At 43.5% G+C, this 17,893-nt stretch overlaps 5 protein-coding genes across 5 annotated transcripts; 2 read left to right on the forward strand and 3 right to left on the reverse strand.

The window, feature by feature from the left end:
* The first annotated feature begins 2,843 nt into the window (after positions 1-2,843).
* LOC117587946 lies at positions 2,844-8,979 on the forward strand. The gene is made up of 5 exons (XM_034278946.1): positions 2,844-3,219; positions 3,338-3,399; positions 4,274-4,454; positions 4,625-4,857; positions 7,980-8,979. Exons 1-5 carry the CDS (start codon positions 3,200-3,202, stop codon positions 8,726-8,728), a joined length of 1,245 nt encoding a protein of 414 aa, XP_034134837.1. The 5' UTR covers positions 2,844-3,199; the 3' UTR covers positions 8,729-8,979.
* Positions 8,980-9,216: 237 nt separating this feature from the next.
* On the reverse strand, positions 9,217-10,257 carry LOC117587948 (probable phosphomevalonate kinase). Its single transcript, XM_034278948.1, has 2 exons — positions 9,969-10,257; positions 9,217-9,912 (listed from the first exon to the last, which is right to left on the reverse strand). The coding sequence occupies exons 1-2, from the start codon at positions 10,040-10,042 to the stop codon at positions 9,429-9,431; spliced, it is 558 nt and encodes a 185-aa protein (XP_034134839.1). The 5' UTR covers positions 10,043-10,257; the 3' UTR covers positions 9,217-9,428.
* Positions 10,258-12,293: 2,036 nt separating this feature from the next.
* Positions 12,294-13,892, reverse strand: LOC117587945 (E3 ubiquitin-protein ligase Hakai). Its single transcript, XM_034278945.1, has 3 exons — positions 13,497-13,892; positions 12,916-13,433; positions 12,294-12,853 (listed from the first exon to the last, which is right to left on the reverse strand). The coding sequence occupies exons 1-3, from the start codon at positions 13,810-13,812 to the stop codon at positions 12,386-12,388; spliced, it is 1,302 nt and encodes a 433-aa protein (XP_034134836.1). The 5' UTR covers positions 13,813-13,892; the 3' UTR covers positions 12,294-12,385.
* Positions 13,893-14,214: 322 nt separating this feature from the next.
* On the reverse strand, positions 14,215-15,126 carry LOC117587947 (proliferating cell nuclear antigen). The gene is made up of 2 exons (XM_034278947.1): positions 14,975-15,126; positions 14,215-14,911 (listed from the first exon to the last, which is right to left on the reverse strand). Exons 1-2 carry the CDS (start codon positions 15,080-15,082, stop codon positions 14,252-14,254), a joined length of 768 nt encoding a protein of 255 aa, XP_034134838.1. The 5' UTR covers positions 15,083-15,126; the 3' UTR covers positions 14,215-14,251.
* Positions 15,127-15,685: 559 nt separating this feature from the next.
* Positions 15,686-17,631, forward strand: LOC117587944 (zinc finger protein weckle). Its single transcript, XM_034278943.1, has 3 exons — positions 15,686-15,974; positions 16,032-17,332; positions 17,403-17,631. Exons 1-3 carry the CDS (start codon positions 15,780-15,782, stop codon positions 17,614-17,616), a joined length of 1,710 nt encoding a protein of 569 aa, XP_034134834.1. The 5' UTR covers positions 15,686-15,779; the 3' UTR covers positions 17,617-17,631.
* Positions 17,632-17,893: the final 262 nt, after the last annotated feature.

A 17,893-nucleotide genomic window follows, 5' to 3' on the forward strand; every position in this document is an offset into this window, starting at 1 on the left:
AGATCCACTTTACGATGCGCTGGTTAAGGCATACGCTTTCTAAGAATATGTACACAATTCTCCAAGTGAATAGGAACAGGTCTTAGTGATAGCCTTAGCAGAGAAAAAACTATGCAATATCCATTGTAATTGTAAACAGGTTTTTGCCATTGCCTTGACAGTTGGCGTGGCTGGAATTCTTTGGCCCTTTGTTATGTTTGAAGCCATAGCTAAGAGTTTCGAAGTACACCAGGTATCGCCAGAAATATTCATGTCAAACAATTAACTTGGATTCTTGATCATTCATTTTGAAGATCATCTTTTAAGTATTTTTGGATCCATAAAAATGGATAATCTGAACAAAAAGCAGAAGAAATTACAATTTTGTATGCACTTTCAGTTGTACAGAAATCAAATAAAATCAAAACACCACAAAACCTTTGAATATGCCCTCGCAATGGCTTATATAACACCTCGAAATCAGTTTGAAATAAACTTCACGCACAAAACGTGTAAGCATCAACAAATTGCATGAACGTGTAACAACAGAAAATGGTCACAAAAAACCACAAAATGAATGCTATTCATTTCAGTGAAACTCAATTGATATTCACAATTAGGGTACGGTACGGTATGAATGCCCTATCCTATACCCCTTTCGAAGCCCATACCTTGAATACCTATTCGATCCAGCTACTGTTACAATCACATGAACTTCATTGAGTGTTGTGTTGTTGAGTTGCTTTTCAATTCAAAATCTGTCGTCGAAAGCTCTCTGCAAAGTCATGCAGACAATTAATTGATCGATTTGTCGTTGCCGGCGACACACTCACATGATTCGCTGTGTGATCTTTGAACTTTTCAGCAGAGCTTTTTTGTTATTGCTGTCGAATTTAGGTGCTGAAAGATCTCTTGGTCTTACAGTGGGGTAAATATTTGCTTTCGCACCTCCGAAAAAATCAACTGAATATAACGCCAAGAAGCATTAACTTTATCTGCACTCTAGAGATTAGGTTCCTAGCATGAACTTGATAGATAAACCCAACCAAAGAGATGTCTTCTAAGGAAAGAATAAAGTGTAAACAATTTCAGAGATCTGGTTATTTCTTTTTCAATTCAAATTCAAAAAAATCAATTTTTGTAGGAATTTCAGTTCTCTGAACTTCTTTGTTTTGCTTAAATCCGTTTATCAATTTGCAATCATTAAAAATCAATTAGCAATCGTTCGATAAGAGTTCTGCAAAGCAGATAAAGCCGATAAGAAACGTGTTGCCTGATCATTTGCCATAAAAAACAGCGGAAATGCCATCAATATTCCGAAACTTAAGATCTTTCAAGCAATGCCTAAAAGTATGCTTAAGCTGAAAGCCCTTCTCACACCTCTCCCTCTTTCAATAGGTGGGAAGGGGAGGTAATGTTGTGGCCTCAATTTGCAGACAGACCCGCTTATCGTTCAAAAAGCGTTAAGTAAACCCGGGTAGACAAGGCAGCACCACCGCTGTTACGGTTATCTCTATGAGAGCACGAGTGTGTATTCGTGCCAGAGTGTGCATGGTGCATGGATGGATGGTTTAAAAAATAAAGTTTCAATTACAGGAACAACAACAGCAACGCAACAACCAGTCCCATCGCTCAGACACAGACACACATAGAGGAAAAACTGTTGGGCGACAGGTGTCACAATCCAGCAACAGGTTACAGTGGGACACGTGGCAGAAAAATGTGCCAAGAAAATGCACTAGTGAAGTTACATGAGTATTACAGCTGGTAGCGGGTTTAATAGAATGAGGAAAAATATTTTAAAATAGGAAACAGAAAATATAAATGAATGAAGTCTTACTCTGATACAAAATTTGATCAATTGTTTCACAAAATTATCGTAAAAAGCTTGTTTCCATGTTTGACAAAACGGTGCGCATTTTAAAACATTTGCAATTATCTCGAATCACTTTATTTGATTTATTTTTAATGATAACAAGTTCAAATCAATCAAATTTATATAGAAAAACTCCCATAATCTTCGAAGGAATGCCGTAAAGTCTAAAAATATAAGAAATTAATTTGTGTGCATTTGTTAATCAACGAGATAACAACAAAAATTGGTTCAAGATATCAGTAATGTCATAAATTATGCAAAGAAATCTTGCAGTGATAATCAGGCAAAGCTTTTTGAAGGCACCAAACCCACAGTGCACACGGCAAGAGCGAGAGAGAGATCCACCGTGCTGAGAGGGAGTTTGCAGAGCGAGCCAGAGAGAGCAAATCTGTGCGATTGACAGTAATCTATCATCCGCGATCGATTGGCGGCCCCTTTCTCTCTCTCTGTCACTCCCTGGCCCTCTCTAAGCGTAGTTTGCTCCTCTCTACGTTTTGGCCTACTCTCGTTGATCGCACCTTCACGCTATATGCCACAAGAGCCGATCTGAAGATCTACGCTCTTCTCTTGATCAAACTCCCCGTTTTTCCATTTGATTCGTGTCTTCCTCTCTTTTCCTCTCCTCTCGTGTCTCTGCTGTCTCTGTTGCTCGTCTTTGGGTGAGTTAATGCAGTCAGTCCATTCAGTCGATGAGCGTGCGCAAGGTATGTTGAGAAGATACGATAAGGTGTGAGGCATTGTCAGGGGATTCTCCTATGAAGATTTCTTCTACTTTGGATACTCATTACCATAGCTGATCTACATACGTATGTCCATACCTGCTAGGGACAACTCACATTTAAGGAACCTCGAGAGAGCGGTAGTGCCTCACTCACCTTTAAAGGTGACACCCATTGAGCAAGTTGCTTTTATCACACATGCGCTCGCTCCCACTCTCGCACACGTTAACCACCTGCTCAGAGAGGACGCACGAGAGAGGCAACCTTTGAGAGAGATATATGGAGAGCCCCGCAATTGCGAGATATTGCGCTAACAACACTTCATTTGCCGATAAAACCCCAAAAGCTCCACACACTCGACACGGCTCCACGCTCTGCGGCGTCACAGAGTTTTTTACTGAAACAAGCGCAGCACCGCACATTCCAGGCCAGTCCAACCGAAATCTGGATGTAATTTATTTCCCCTCTTTTGGCAGAGACAACAAATTAATCAAAACATTTGACAAATCAACCGATTCCCCATTATTTTTGACACCAAAAAACAAACGTAGAAAGACACAAGAGACAATCGGAGATATAATTAAAAAAATAAAATAACAAAAGCAAATAAAAAAAAGACGACAAAATGTGCCGCTGCTGTCAAAAGTGAGTAAACTTTGTTGTATTTTTGCAGCCGCTGTTTTCCCTCGACAGCAAATTATTTTTGTTACTAACATTTGAAATTGCGTTTTCCCTCCACACCCCCACCTCAACTCAACCGTAGTTGTTGGGAAGATTTCTACTGGAACTGCTTTGAGGAGCGCTTTTGCTACGATGAATCAATTGGTAAGTCACTCGAAAAACTATGGCTACAATTGTGATCAGATTTGACGGTTTAGCAGCAGTGGTAGCATACAGGTGGGGAGCACAGGCAAGGGTACGTAAGTGAGTGAGTGAGTGAGTACACTCAAAGCGCACACTCACATTCACATGTACACATTTAAAAGTAGATCTTGAAACGCACCATGCGCCGCCCCATGCGACGATATTTTTGCGCGTTTTAACGTGTTTGGCATTTCAGATTCAGATTGTACGGACAACAAAAAAAGACACACAAAAACAACAACAAACTGCAGTAAAAAGATTTGATGGAATTTTTTCAAATATTTAGTTCGGTATCTATGCGCTTTGTAGATGCAAGTGGAACTTGAGTTTCTGCAAACATATTATGGCATGTAAATAAAGAGAGCAGGAAAAAGATTGTTGCAGGAGTTTGTTATGCTCTAAAAAGATATGGATCTAATGGGGATATTGTAGGGGAAGATTATCTATGGGGAATCGAATTTTAAATAATATTAATAAGCAAATCTGGGTTTACAGATGGTTAGACAGATAAACAGATACATATATACAGAAAGATAGTACATAGGTGAATTCTAGCTGAAATTTATGTATTTTTATGGACTAGAATTTAATCTTTATAGCATTTGGAGTCATTCGAAAGTGTCTGTATTTTTATTTACATTTTATTTCTGAGGATAATCCAACAAAATGGAGTGTATAAAAAACAGCTAAAAAAGCCTATTAATAGGCACAATGTACATACATAAGATATGGTGTCATAGAAACAACAAACCGTCAAATCAATTTCAGTTCTTAAATCTCTCCACTATTCAACTTTACCACTAACATCACATCCGTTTCTTACTCTCCACTACAGCCAATTACAATCCCGAAGACGACGAGGACTATTTGGCAGCTCAAAAGAATGGCCAAATCATTGGACGCATACAGCCAGCAACGGCGGACAATAATAATTCGTTGACTGTGCCACAGCAACCGATTTGCGATCAGCCGCAAATCGGGCAAAACAGCTCCGGTCTGGGCCTGAGTCTAATGAGGTACTAATTGATAGATCAAATTTCGATCGGATCTCCCACCACACAAAACCAACCAAAGATCATATTTAGCACATTGTTTGCGGAGAGGCAATCGATTAGCAATTGGATTATAATTTGAATTATTAATTTACACACAAACTATTCGCTCTCTCTCTCTCTCGCCCGTTTAGTTCCAAGATGCATGAGGAAGACTATCGTCGCGAGACGCAAATAAATGTACCCACACTGGGTCCCGAGATATTGGCAGTGTTTGCCAATTCGCAGATCTTCCAAGATCATCAGCCCACAAAGTTGAATCGCATCAGCACAAAGACTTACTTGGCTGGCATACATTCGCCCAATCGGGAGATGCCCACAACGCCGCGTGTCAGCGATCAGGATCGCTTGCTGCGTCGCCTGGAAGGTAATGATGGACATGGTGGTGCCCATACCCCACTCCTGGGTGGTGGCAATGGTAGCAAGAGTGGCAAGAGCACACGCAGCAGCAGCATTGTGTCCAGCGGTGTGCCGAAGGTTAAGTTCTATCTAAATTGAGGGGGGCACACCACCTGGGCGGAGTGGGGTGTATATTCGCAGTATTTGTGCCAAAGATTGATAAACTTTCGGAACACACACAAAATGTGACTTAATATTATTAACTAATTAGTTATAAGTGTTGCCCCCGAAAGCAACAGCAAACAGACACAACGATATATTCGATATATTGGCTGGCATTTTAGTATCACATACTATATCTATAGAGTTCTAAGTATCCATACTTTACGTTTACTATAACTATATCCTATTTAAGTCTTAATTGTTGGACCTTGTAAATGTGTAGTCCCACAGTAAGACCCCGAGTAAAACAACTTTTACTTATCACAAACAAACAAAAACTGAAAAGAACCAATAACCATTTTTTGGGTTCATATAAAAGAGAAATGAAGGAACTTCAGAATTTCATAATGATCAGAATAGAGCTAGAAATATATGTGGTATCATAGATTGTATATAAAATCTTAGAATATTCATTGAATTTTTAACAAGGGATTGAGTGTTCTAGGAACTGAGCATATTCGAATGATTAACCATCGCTCTGGTGACGAAATAATGTCTGAGTTCCCAACTCTTGGTTGGGAAGAAACGAACTTTTTACCTTTTAATCTTCGACAATATTTCTCGACAAACATTTTTTAATTTGTTGAAAAATAATACAAAAATGGGTCAAATCTACAGACCTAACTCTGAGTGAATTTATATATGAAATAAAAGGACAAGCCCTTTTCATAGCTTGTTTTCACCATTTGAAGTCCCAGTTTCATCCCTAAATTTGGTCAGTTTTGGGATTTGGAACACACATAATAAACCGTTTTGTTGCGTTGGCTTTCAGTCATTATTCTCAGGAATCTCTAAGCAACAATTTTAGATAATTTGTGCACTTTGAACAATGAAATTGTTTGTTAAGCATTGGCATTACTCAACAGTTGCTGCTAATTGCCTGAGATCGGATTAAACACTCACACACACTTCAGTGGCATGGAGAGGGAGGGGTCTGCCTAATGATATTTGATGTGGGATATAAATGTATAGATGGAAATGGAAATATGATTTATGTAAGGAATTGGCAACTGATCATGAGGAAAAGGAATAACTGTTGTAAAGAGAGACCAGAAAAAGATAATGAAAATTCAAGAAGAACTTAGATTATTTTTGGGGAACCTGTTTATTGACAGCCTGGTGTGAAACTCTTCTCTGGTATTGACGTCATATCAAAAGGTACTCTTCCCGTACGTGTCTCTGCCATTAACCTTATTCTTCTGGCACAAATTTTCCACAACTTTTAAAGCATCCAATGAGGAAGAACCGAAATGCAATCTGAAAACTGGGACCCAACGTTTAATTAACAATATTATTTCGCACTGACGACGATACCGGTTTCCCCATCTGGAGTTGGATTAACATTTGTTAGGTGGGGATATCGGTATCCGTTCTGGTGCCCATTCACACGTGGTGTACGTCAACCATTAGTTATCGCATCGGGGTAAAGATAAAACCCGCAAGCCGCAATTGGAGATCATTTTTTTGGGACGCGGCAGCAGCGGTGTGCTGTTCGTCAGCGATTTATCATATTTTATACAAATTGAGCAATCATTATGGCAGGAGAGTACACCTCTCTGCCCATACCCTAAGCGAATCGTACGAATCAGCTAATTAGTCAAATTCCTGATTTCTGATTCCCTTATCGGAAGCGCATATATAAAAATGTTAACAGCAAATAAACAGAGTGTACGAGTGGGAAGGGATTTTTCGTGGCTTCCATGCAGACGGAAGAAGAGTTTTGGGCGGAATAAATTATGAGATAAGAGGGTAGGAGGCAGGAGACCTTGTAATCAGTTTTTCAATTTTGTTAACAGCGAAAGGTAAAGAAATTATTGAATTTCAAAGAGTTTTTGACAACACTTTTTGTATAGATTGGCTGGCAGCCACTCCTTAAAACTTTTTAAAATCGAAAAAGTGTCAAAAAGTCAGAAGACTTTTTTAAGATTAACTTTGTTTTTTTGTTTAAAGCTACAAAGTAAACAATTCCCCTTTCATTTCGAAGGAATTGTCTGCCCAGACAATGAAAAAGTTGACCTAGAATATTGTTGTACCCAAGGGTCTTTGTTGTATTTATAGATTAAACGTACATGTAATATGTATGTACTCACTATATGCCAATCTTGACGACGTTTAACTATTCATCACGTTTTTTCTTGCTGAATGGTGAATGGACTTTTTGTACACTGAGCCAAAAGCACCATTTATAACTCACATTTTATTGCCTTTCGCTCACTGTGAGTATTGCCGCAAAGGCGTCACAAGATATAGTACGTATACAGTATACATATGCTATATTTTTATGGTTCTGACGTTTGAATTTTCTGAGACGTGCCCTCATACAGGGGTTCTGACTGTGAGCCACGTTTGGGGCATATCAACAGTGCGTTTCAGTGCAACTTATACACAGAGAAGAGAATTCCTTAATTTGCTTTCTAGAACTTTAAGTAATGCTCTTTAGTTGTGCCATAAAAGTGGCTAAGAAGTTAATTACAAATAATTTTGTATATCAATTTCTTCAGTTACGTTAATATTTCTCTATATCTTTGATTCCCACTGTTTTTATGCAAGTTATACAACAATCTTTGTATCGTAAATGTTGACTGAATCAGCATGATTACATTATACTCCCCATAGATAAAGATTTCGTGCGGTCAGCCAGTATTTGATGGCTTTTAGCTTGTCATTCGTTTTCCCCAACTAAGATAAGAAGCGTCTAATATATACATACAATATCTGTTGCTATAGGTTATGATTCTTTAGAAACGGGGAATTTCTCAAGTGGCTGTTCTTTCCTAGTTTCCCCGGAGGACTGTTTATTATCTCTTCATATCTGTGATATCTGTCGTGAACTCTCGGGGTCTTATCTTGTTTGGCCAACCTTTTATGGGGCTCTATCTGATAATCTTTAGTTGCGATTTTGTTGTAATTTTGTAACTTGTTTTCCAGGCGATGCTACAGACGCAAAGACGTCACCCGAGAAACGAATCACATTCACTTTGGCCCCATCCTCGGCTGACTGCACGCCCGAGGGCAGTCAGACCTTGTCGCCCAAGAAGTTCGAGGCCATTGCCGAGGAGGAGAAGGAAGAGGACGAAAAGGAAGAAGAGGATTCCATAGAGGAAGTGGTCCTACGTCCGCGTCTTATTGATCGACATCCTCACCTATTGCCCAATCCCAGTACACCGAAGCGTGTCCTGCGCTCGGCCAAGAGTGTGCCGCACATGCATGTGAGATCGGCGGCCAGTGAGACGGATATATTCTCGATCAGCGGCACTGTGAACAGCAGCCAGATCAGCATGACACCGGAGGTGCCTTTCATATCGTTCAGCAATCTGCCCAAGAACTACGAGGACACACCTACCATCGAGAAGTATCGCGTGTCGCAGAGCCTTTACTCCATTCAGACGGCAAATGCGGCGAGGGCCACACAGGATGATTACTCGATGCCACGCTACTTCCGTCGCTCAGCAATGCTCATGACGCAAAGCTCCGAAGTGCTGCCTGGCAGCTCGTTGGCTTCCATGACCCCATCGGCCACGTCTTCCACGTCCCCGGGGTCCTCCAATAACGAGCTGCGTCGTCCGGAGAAGGAGAAGAGCAAGCGCCTGCAAATGCTGCGCGGAAATCTACCGCCACTACTCATCCATTCTGTTTCGTTCAAGCGAAATCGTGATGAGGGCAAGCAAGTGGATTAATTACCCCAACTAAATATACTCGCAAAAATATAAAATATTGTTAATCTGTGTTTTCTGTACTTATTTGTTGCATCTGACTTAGTTTGTAGACTCCTGCGTAAGGGATTACTTAATCTATGTACTTAATGTATTGTTTTTAAAAGCTATAACCTTTGTCCCCTCTCACTCAGTATTCGGTTATGTACTTTGTACTTCATTATGCATGTATGATTGATATTAAAACAAACTACAATTTAATTTACTACAAAATATTGATTTTAAGCTGTTCCTAAGCTATCTATGAACAACATTTGTAAAGATCTTTAAAATAAATAATTTAAAATTTCCATTAACAGTGTGGCCACGTCGCCTATGAAGCCTTGCCACACTGGTCTGTAAGCCAAGCTGCCAGCTAGGCGGTCAATTCAAATAAAATAAAACCTTACTGCATTATGTATGTAGACACATTTTTGAATAAATACATTTATTAAGCATTTGTGAACAAAATATGGGCAGACAAAAAGGATGTCTTGCATTTGCGACGAAAAATTGGTCATAAAAACAGTTTGTTCCGCTCAAAGTGGCCAGAGAGGCATTTGTGATTAGTTTCTTAACTCAATATGCAGATAAAAGTTAGCCTAACCTAGCCTAACCATTTTAGAATACATTTGATATCAAAAATACATATTCGAGTGCAATGAGAATATTAATATCCACACAACTACTTCAACTGCAGCATATCCACTAGCTGGTCTATAAATCCCTGATCATTCTCATCTTCATTAGGTACAACAAAGTCAAAGCTATCGTAGTCATCCAGATCACATTCGGAGGGAACATCATCAATGCCCTCGGTGAAGGTCCAGCCGCGTGCCTGACGCGTCTCTGGTCGGGAGGTTAGACGCACAGTACGGACCATGTCCTGGCCATAGGTCTCGCGAAACCATTTGATGTCATTCTTGCGACGCACATCGCTGACTATGATGTAAGGCGTCTGATCCAAGGGTGCCTCCGCCATGGCTGCACGACAAAAGTAGCCATAATCCTTGGTGCGCATCTCATCGCTCCACACGATCATGTCCCGACGATACTGCTCCTTGTAGGGCCCATCGCTGAGCAATGCGCTGAGGTCCAACTGCAGCTTGCGTGCCCATTCCGATTTGATGGGCTCTGAGATCCGCACGATTCGTGCGCGATTCGCTAGGCTAAAGAATAAAAACAAAATTACTTTAATTAAATGTCTGATTTGTGCACCACTTACCGCTTTTGTAGCCTCTCGGATATATAATCCTTGCCACACTTGCGTTTGCCACTGATTAAGACAATTTTCAGCATTTTACTCTCTGGCCAACTTTCACTTTTGCTGCCTCTCCTCTAGTTCGCTTTTTTCAATGACTGCGCTGGCTCAGCCCTCAATGCTACTCGGGTGTGGTTTATTACATGAGTTATTCTCGCAGGCCTGAACTCTGGGTTAAGTCTCAGGCATTGTTGCATTTTATTTATGTTAATTGCATTCCTGTTTGGATTTGTTTACCATTTGAATTTCAAGCAGCTGACTGGGTATCGATAGTATCGATTGATGTGCTGTGAAGTAGACAGCTGGGAATTGCCGTTTGAACGATGAAAACATATAAAAAAACACTAACAAATAATGAATTTAGCAATTGTTTTTCTTTTCAGAAATGGTTTTGGGAGAAATGCAATCTCGCTGCGTATTTCCTTTGCCATTTTTTTTTCATCTTGTCTTGATGCATGTTGATATGCAATGACTGCACCATCAAGTGGCCCATGCGACACCAAGCCAAAGCCTGTTACTCGCGGAACCCATCAGTACGCAGCCCTCCTCCCACCCAACCGACCGAGGGGCGCTGCCGCATGACGCGCGGCGCGATTAACCGAACCGGTCGCGAGCATGCAGGAAAGATAGATAGACTAAAGCAACTATAGCTAAGAAAGCAAAAATTACCAAAATCAGAAACAAAACAAAACTAAAATGAAACTAGCTACGGGAGAGAGCCTACCTCTACCTACCTAGCATAAGAGATTTAGGAAGAGGAAGGGTAACTCCCTTGAGGATATAATGTGGTAGAGGGAGTTATAATCCGAGCATAAAACCCTAAAGGGTTCGTGTGAGACATAGTGGAAGACACAAAGGAATAATGTTTCTAGTGGGTCTAATGGGAATCGTAAAGTTTATGCGGCTCAGCAAGTCAGTGCTGTTTACATCCCCCTTGATTAATTTGTGCATAAAAATTACACCAAGCATTTTTCCACGATTAACTAGGGATAGAAGGTTTATTAGAAGGAGTCTACTATGGTAGGATGGCAGTCTCACAGTTGCATCCCTTTGAGGCCACGCAGGGCAAAAAGTAAACAGTTTTCCTGCACTTATTCAATACGGTCCTGATTTATGTTGTGCTGATGAACAAGCGAGATATAGAGAGTCTTCATCATATTCCTTTGACCATCTCTTTATAACTCCAAGCACACCCATGGTTTTATTTACCATGGTAGAAATGTGTTCAGAATACTTTAACTTGGGGTCTAGCTTAACACCTAGATCATCAACCAATGTAATTCTCTCAAGAGAACTACCGCAGAGGGTGTAAGGAGCCAGGAAGGGGCTGGAGCGATAAAAAGTCATTACATTGCACTTCGAGGCATTAAGTTGTAACATATTTGCACAGCACCATGACTGAAAGCTATTGAGATCTGATTGCAAGCGAGAGTGAAATGAAATGTCTTTATACTGGACACAGAGCTTAACATCATCCGCATACATAAGTACTCGAGAATTTGTCATTAATAAAGAGTGTGAAAAGTAAGGGGCCTAAATGGCTACCCTGTGGTACTCCAGAAGTAACCATAACAGGTAAAGATACGGAGTTTTTGAAAAGGACCCTTTGAGACCTAGAACACAGGTAGCTAGAAATCCATCTCAAAAGAGATGGAACCCTAGAAACCCTAGAAGGTCGAGCTTTTGTGCAAGATGAGAATGGTTTACAGAATCGAATGCCTTGCTGAAGTCAGTGTAAATAACATCCGTCTGCAAGTTACCTTGGAAGCCTTTAATGACGATATATCTCTATAGTTTTTAGCGTCAGACTTGCTACCTTTCTTATGGAGAGGAATTATAAGGATTCCTTCCAGATGGGGGGAAAGCTAGAGGAGTGGATGGATAGAGTGAATAATTTAAGCAAAGGTCCGCACAGAGACTCGGCACAGTGCCTGAGTACACAGCCGGGAACTCCGTCGGAGCCCGGTGAAAATACCGGCTTAACTAATTGAAGTTCATGAAGTGAGGAGCTTTTATTAAACAAAGAGCTTCGTTTCATGTTGCTGACTGTGTATCGATAGCGATATGCTCAGGAAAATATTGATTACTGTTTTCGAGCGGGCCATTTAAATGAAAAAGGAAAGAACGAACTAATATTTCTGCTGTCCACGCTTTGACAATTATCTCGACAAAACAGATAAGAAACAATCAGTACAGCATTAAATATCTACAATCTTTCTGTATAGAAAGCATACATAATAAAAAAGTTAAAACAAAGCTTTCTTTAAAATACATTTATTTTAATTTCATTTCAATCTTAGCTTTAATTCATTTTCTTAACTTAAAACCGAACTTGCCTAAAGTGCCGTCCCTCTTGGGTGGTATTTTGGTGGTGGCGTCTATCATATCCTATATTGCGTTTGCTGCCAATTGCCGCTTGTGCTGCCCGCCGCACTGGCAGTCTCGTAGGTGGCTTGAACAGAGTTGTGGCCAGGCGCTGAAACACCGCCGCCGCTGACCGTATTGATAGGTGGAGCGCCCGGGGGTCCAGCACTGCCAAAGGAAGCCAAAATGCTGCTGTAGTAGGATGCATCGGCCACGGACTCTGACTGATGGGGCGGGCCCTTTTTCAGAGACTGGTGCAGTGAGGCCTTGCCCTGGTGGCAGTCCAGGGCATTGGCATTGTTGATTCTCGCCAGGTTCGCCAGCGTGAGCGTTGAGTGCGCGTGGACGGAGTTTTGAGCGGCCGCGACGGCAGCGGCGGAGCCAGGCGGTGGTATGGTTCCAATGCCGCCGACAGACATGGTGGGGAGGCGAGACAAGGAGCGAGCAACGGAGGAGGAGGAGGACGAGGCAGGTGACTCGGAGAGCTGCAAGGGGCAAGCGTTTTTAGACAAGACAGCTTAGTTTAGGAGCCATAGCTACCACTCGCCTTGCGCTGCTTGTGCAGGCCGCTCAGGTCCGCCAGCTTTGGGTCAACAACAACGCCAACGCCGCCGCCCGCTGCTCCACCAAGGGCCGTTGGCGGTGGCGGCAACTGGGGTGCCACATGTCTGTGATTGATGTGCGCCTGCAGGTCGCGCTGTGACAGATAGGTGCGTCGACAGCCCGTGCTGCCGTACCGACTGCCGCCATGGGTGCACATGAAGACGGTGCCCAGGCCGCTCTGCTCCACCCGCAGCACCTTGTCGCTGCATCGCGGGCAGCTCTTGATTGGTTCGGCGCGGGCGCACTTTAGGCAGAAGACGTGCTTGCACGGTATCATACGGCCGTAGACGAGTATGGGCTTGTCGCACTGATCACAGCAGTGGATCATGGGATTCAGTACCTTCTCGCCGATGAGGCTGACTTTGTGGTTCCATTTCAGGCGCAGCATAGGCTCCGGTGGCCCGCGCGACAATGTGGTAAAGGTGGGTGCCTCCAGCTGTGATATGTCCGCTTCCATGTCAACTGTTTGGGGCAAAAGGGAATGTTATTACGTGGTCGCAACAATCCTTTGGGCTGTCTTCTTACTCGTTTTGGGAATTACCGGCAGTGCCACCTGCTGCTGCGTCGCCGTCGGTGTCATATCCGCACTTGTTGTGGCCTGTTGCTCCTCCAGCACTGTGGTCACCTCCATTTCGTTGTCCTTGTCCAAGTCCTGCATTATGGCATCTTCCACATGGTCCGTGCTGGCGGGACTGCCTTCCAGGACGGCAGACGCCACGGCTTCAATTACGCTGGCGTCGTCGATCTTTTTGCCGCGACCACGTCCACGCCCGCGACCCCTGCCACGCGCACGAGTACCACGGCCACGTCCACGACCGCGTTTCACTTCCTCGGTGTCCATTTGTGGCGTTAAATGCAGTTTATTTTGCCAAAATTTGTGAATTTAATTTTTTTTGTATTTAATCGCTACTAGGGCTGGGATATAAATCGTTGGCGCTATCGATGCTTGAATATTTATACTATCGATTGTTTCGCTTCACCATCGAAAGTATCGACCGGCAATTAATAGTAGTAGCACTAACCAAATAGTATACTATTTGGTCAGTGGTAGTAGTTTGTGCCCGACAACGTTTCTTATCGGTTCCATATGAATATCATCCCTGATTTTTCTAGCGGCACCTTTTTTTCGATCTGAATACTAGGCTTCATCCGTGATGCATTATCGATAGTTTCAATAGTTTTTAAATATAAATAATTTATTTAAATTTTTACAACTAAAAACAGTTAAATTAATATTTGGAAAGTTTGAAAATATTGCACATAATGTTTTCTGTAACATGTTAGGCGTCCGCGTCGTCCACCTTGGGGGCCAGGTAGTATCGTATGTACCCATAGTCCTCGATAGAGTACTCCACCAGCAGAGGAACCTCCGGGGCTAGGCATATCTTGACCCGATCCGACAGCGGCGTGGCTCGTGTGAAAGTGTTCAGGTATCGTCCGGCAAAGGATTGGGTTATGGGCTCCTCCACGTCTATGGTGATGTCCCCCTTGGAGGTCTCGGCAAGCTTAATGTTGGCCGAGCCCAGGTCGCCGTTGGCCGAGAACTTGATGCCCTGCTTGGTGCAGGAAATTACCACCGTCTCGCTGAACATGCTCATGTCCCGACAAATACGAGCAAACTCGCTCGAAGGCATCTGCACGGTGCAGGCGTAATTCGTGTCGGGTATGCCCAGATGATCCTGGTCCAGATTCAGCAGCTTTAGCTCGTAGTCCGCCGTGCGACTTTTGTTGTCCGACTCGAAGCTAAGGAGCAGCTTGTCAGCTTTGTCCGCCGCGGACAGTGTGACGCTGTCATCGCCGCTGGCGCTCTTGACGACTTTGGACAGGGATTTGAGATCCAAGCCGAGCGAGACATTACGATCGCAGCGGTACTTCTCGAAGCATCCAGTCTGCAGGCTCAGAGACACCAGCGAAACGTGCGAATTGTCCATGGACTGCAGCTAAGTAGGCGGAAAATCGAACAGGTAATGGACAATTCTTGTTGGGAAGGATTTCTGCTGTACCTGCATGCCTGTTTCGCTGCAGTCCAGGGTGCTCAGCGAGATGATCTCCTTGAGGGCATCGACAATCTTCTTAAGCAGCTGAGTTTCCCCAAGACGAGCCTCCAGCATCGTTTATAGTTGAATTTATTTTTCGGTTAATTTCACAATTGGAAATAAACAAAAATATACACGGAGCAGCTGTTTACTTACAAAGGTGCTGCCAGATCTTCAGATTTAAACTTTGATAGACTGTTCATTTTTACATTTATTATACTACTCGACAAAATCAAACTTGTTTGTTTCCTTAGGGAACTGAAAAGAATTGTCTGATAGATTCGGGTCATTAAAATAGCTTAATGTTTTACGTTTTTTTTTTTTAATATGGATGAAATTTAGTTTGAAGAATTCAATAAAACTGGAAATGTTCATTTCAAATAAATCAAAGTATCCTATATCTGGTTGTAAAGAACTTTGCCATCTAGTTTTTCACTTATCCAATTAAAAAATGTCATTAAAAGAGGCTAATCTGGTTGAGGATTGTCTCATTATTTGGATAAAATTGTAGTTTTACCACTGAGAGTCCCAACCATCCGGTAATATTAAACGGAAGATCAAAGTCGAGGAAAATGATTTTATATTTACAGTGCATTTTGCAAATGGGTATGTTCCAGTATATTTCCGAGGGTCTGTCGGTATATTTGATCCATAATTAAGCGGTCACACTGTTTGAAAGCTTGTGATTTGTTTGAAAGCTCCATTGTTGATAATTTTTTCATAATTCTGGTTTTAATTCGCAAAATAATTATAATTGCCAATAATTCTGGCAATGGCCGCCGCCACGCTGAGTGGCCACGAGCCAAATGCCACCGACTGGCATCTGTGGTGCCGGCTCTGTGCCAAGGACGACCTGCAGGGAAACATCAACGTGTTCCTGAAGCACGAGCATGCTGGCGGTCCTGGAGATGGCTCCGGCAACGATCTGGCCCTAGCCACAGCCATTGGCAAGTACTTTTGGGTGGATGTAAGTGGCAATTGGCTATCCTCAAAGCAGTATTGATCACTCCGCACATACTCACAGATAACGCGTAACGAGGAGCTGCCCAAGATGATCTGCACGGAATGCCTCACGCTGGTCACAACTTTGGTCAACTTCTCGGAGCGGATAAGCCGTGTGCAGAAGCTCTACTGCATTCTCCAGGCCAGCGACAAGCAGGAACAGATAAATCTGCAGGAGTTGCGTTCTAAGTTTGGCCTGCTCGAGGAGGAACCAGAGAGCCTCACAGAAGTCCACTATGTGGAGGAGAAACCCAAGCTGTGCGTCCAGGGCGATCTGCTCATAGAAGAGGCTTCTTTCGAGCTGAAGAACCCGCTAAATGAGACGGCGGATGATCAGGAAGAGGAGGAGCATGAGGAAGCAACAAGTAGAAGCGAGGAGAACGAACCTGAAGAGGAGGACCAGGAAGGGGAGGAGGAGCAGGAGTACGATGGAGATGCAGTGCTACTGAATCTGTGCGATGCCTATGGCATTACCGATGAAAATTCCTCACGCGACAGCCATAAATGCCCACCAAAACGGAGCAAATCGAAAGAGGACCCCGACAAGGCGCATCAGTGCAGCGTCTGTACGCGAGCGTATGCCAGGGCCAGCACGCTGAACCGCCACATGCGGCAGGACCATGACCGGATCTACGAGCCCAATTTGCTGGCCTGCGAGGAGTGCCCGAAGAAGTTTCGCACTCGCTACCAGCTGGAGCGGCACAGCCAGGGCCATCTGCCGATGCCCAAGCGCAAAGTGTATCCGTGTGCCAGCTGCGACAAGATGTTTGCCAGCAATGCCTCCGCCCTGCAGCATGCCCAGTACATGCACTTGGACGAGCGGCCGCGTCCCGTCATCTGTGAGCAGTGCGGCGTGCGCGTCACGTCCATCAGCAACCTCAAGGTGCACGTACTCACCCACACGGACGACGCGCCCTTCGAGTGTGATGTGTGCAAGAAGTGCTTCAAGAGCGCCAGCCGACTGAAGCACCACAAGGAGACGCACGATCCGCACAAGTACATCTGTCCCGAGTGCGGCATGCAGCTGAACTCTCGCACCACCCTCAACCGGCATCGTCTGGTGCACACGGATCAGATGCAGCACAAGTGCGACTACTGTGGCAGGGAGTTTAAGCGCGCCAAGGCGCTCAAGAATCACCTTATACTGCACACGGGCCTTAAGCCGTACTCCTGTGACTTCTGCGATCGCACCTTTGCCAATGGCTCGAACTGCCGCACGCACAAGAAAAAGTCACATCCCGAGGAGTTGGCAGCCCAGGAGGCGGCGGGCGGTGGCAAGACATGCAATCGGAATATACCCAAACTAGAGGCGCTCAAAGCTTTGTGGGTGAACCTATTGAATGCTCCATTAAGACTCGATTTATTTAATGATTTTCCCATCCATTTGTTGTAGCACGAAGAACAAGGATAATTTATCGCCCGTGGCCACCAAGCAGAGCGGTTGCTTTGCCTTTGGCAAGAAGCCTAAGCCGCTGATCAAAGAGGATGTTAGTCCTATGCCTGCGGCAGAGCCTACGGCAGAGCCTGTGGCTGCAGTCAAACCCAACTCAACGGCCATACCCACGATAGATACTATTTATAATCATATTATGATTGATTACCATTAAATTTGTATACGTTTAGTTCGGTTTTAATTTACTTTAGGGCATGCTCTCATTATGTATTATTGTAGTTGTAAAATATATTTGTATGGATTTCTAGACTATAGATTCGGCGGGAAAAATGGTTTTAAAAGGATTTATGCTGCACTTGTTTGGTGCGCATGTCCCTGCCGGAGTCGGAGCCACCCCCAAAATTTATGTGGAGTCCTGCTCTAAAGGAATTTGGTTCAGTTGACAGCGTGCGCTTTCCTCGTGTCCTGCTCTCTTTCCATCAATGGACATT

This window comes from Drosophila guanche, unplaced genomic scaffold (assembly GCF_900245975.1).
Source record: "Drosophila guanche unplaced genomic scaffold, DGUA_6, whole genome shotgun sequence".
Classification (NCBI taxonomy): Eukaryota; Metazoa; Arthropoda; class Insecta; order Diptera; family Drosophilidae; genus Drosophila; species Drosophila guanche.

Excerpts from the sequence above, each read along its gene's own strand:
- LOC117587946 (XM_034278946.1), top strand. The coding sequence starts at position 3,200 with ATGTGCCGCTGCTGTCAAAA. Across the intron at positions 4,455-4,624 it reads CTGGGCCTGAGTCTAATGAG|TTCCAAGATGCATGAGGAAG; the intron begins GTACTAATTGAT and ends TCGCCCGTTTAG. Across the intron at positions 4,858-7,979 it reads CTTGCTGCGTCGCCTGGAAG|GCGATGCTACAGACGCAAAG; the intron begins GTAATGATGGAC and ends CTTGTTTTCCAG.
- LOC117587948 (XM_034278948.1), bottom strand. The coding sequence starts at position 10,042 with ATGCTGAAAATTGTCTTAATCAGTGGCAAACGCAAGTGTGGCAAGGAT. Across the intron at positions 9,913-9,968 it reads TCCGAGAGGCTACAAAAGCG|CCTAGCGAATCGCGCACGAA; the intron begins GTAAGTGGTGCA and ends TTTATTCTTTAG.
- LOC117587945 (XM_034278945.1), bottom strand. The coding sequence starts at position 13,812 with ATGGACACCGAGGAAGTGAAACGCGGTCGTGGACGTGGCCGTGGTACT. Across the intron at positions 13,434-13,496 it reads GCCGGTAATTCCCAAAACGA|TTGACATGGAAGCGGACATA; the intron begins GTAAGAAGACAG and ends TGCCCCAAACAG. Across the intron at positions 12,854-12,915 it reads GCCTGCACAAGCAGCGCAAG|CTCTCCGAGTCACCTGCCTC; the intron begins GCGAGTGGTAGC and ends TGCCCCTTGCAG.
- LOC117587947 (XM_034278947.1), bottom strand. The coding sequence starts at position 15,082 with ATGCTGGAGGCTCGTCTTGGGGAAACTCAGCTGCTTAAGAAGATTGTC. Across the intron at positions 14,912-14,974 it reads GCAGCGAAACAGGCATGCAG|CTGCAGTCCATGGACAATTC; the intron begins GTACAGCAGAAA and ends CCGCCTACTTAG.
- LOC117587944 (XM_034278943.1), top strand. The coding sequence starts at position 15,780 with ATGGCCGCCGCCACGCTGAGTGGCCACGAGCCAAATGCCACCGACTGG. Across the intron at positions 15,975-16,031 it reads GCAAGTACTTTTGGGTGGAT|ATAACGCGTAACGAGGAGCT; the intron begins GTAAGTGGCAAT and ends ACATACTCACAG. Across the intron at positions 17,333-17,402 it reads CTAGAGGCGCTCAAAGCTTT|CACGAAGAACAAGGATAATT; the intron begins GTGGGTGAACCT and ends CATTTGTTGTAG.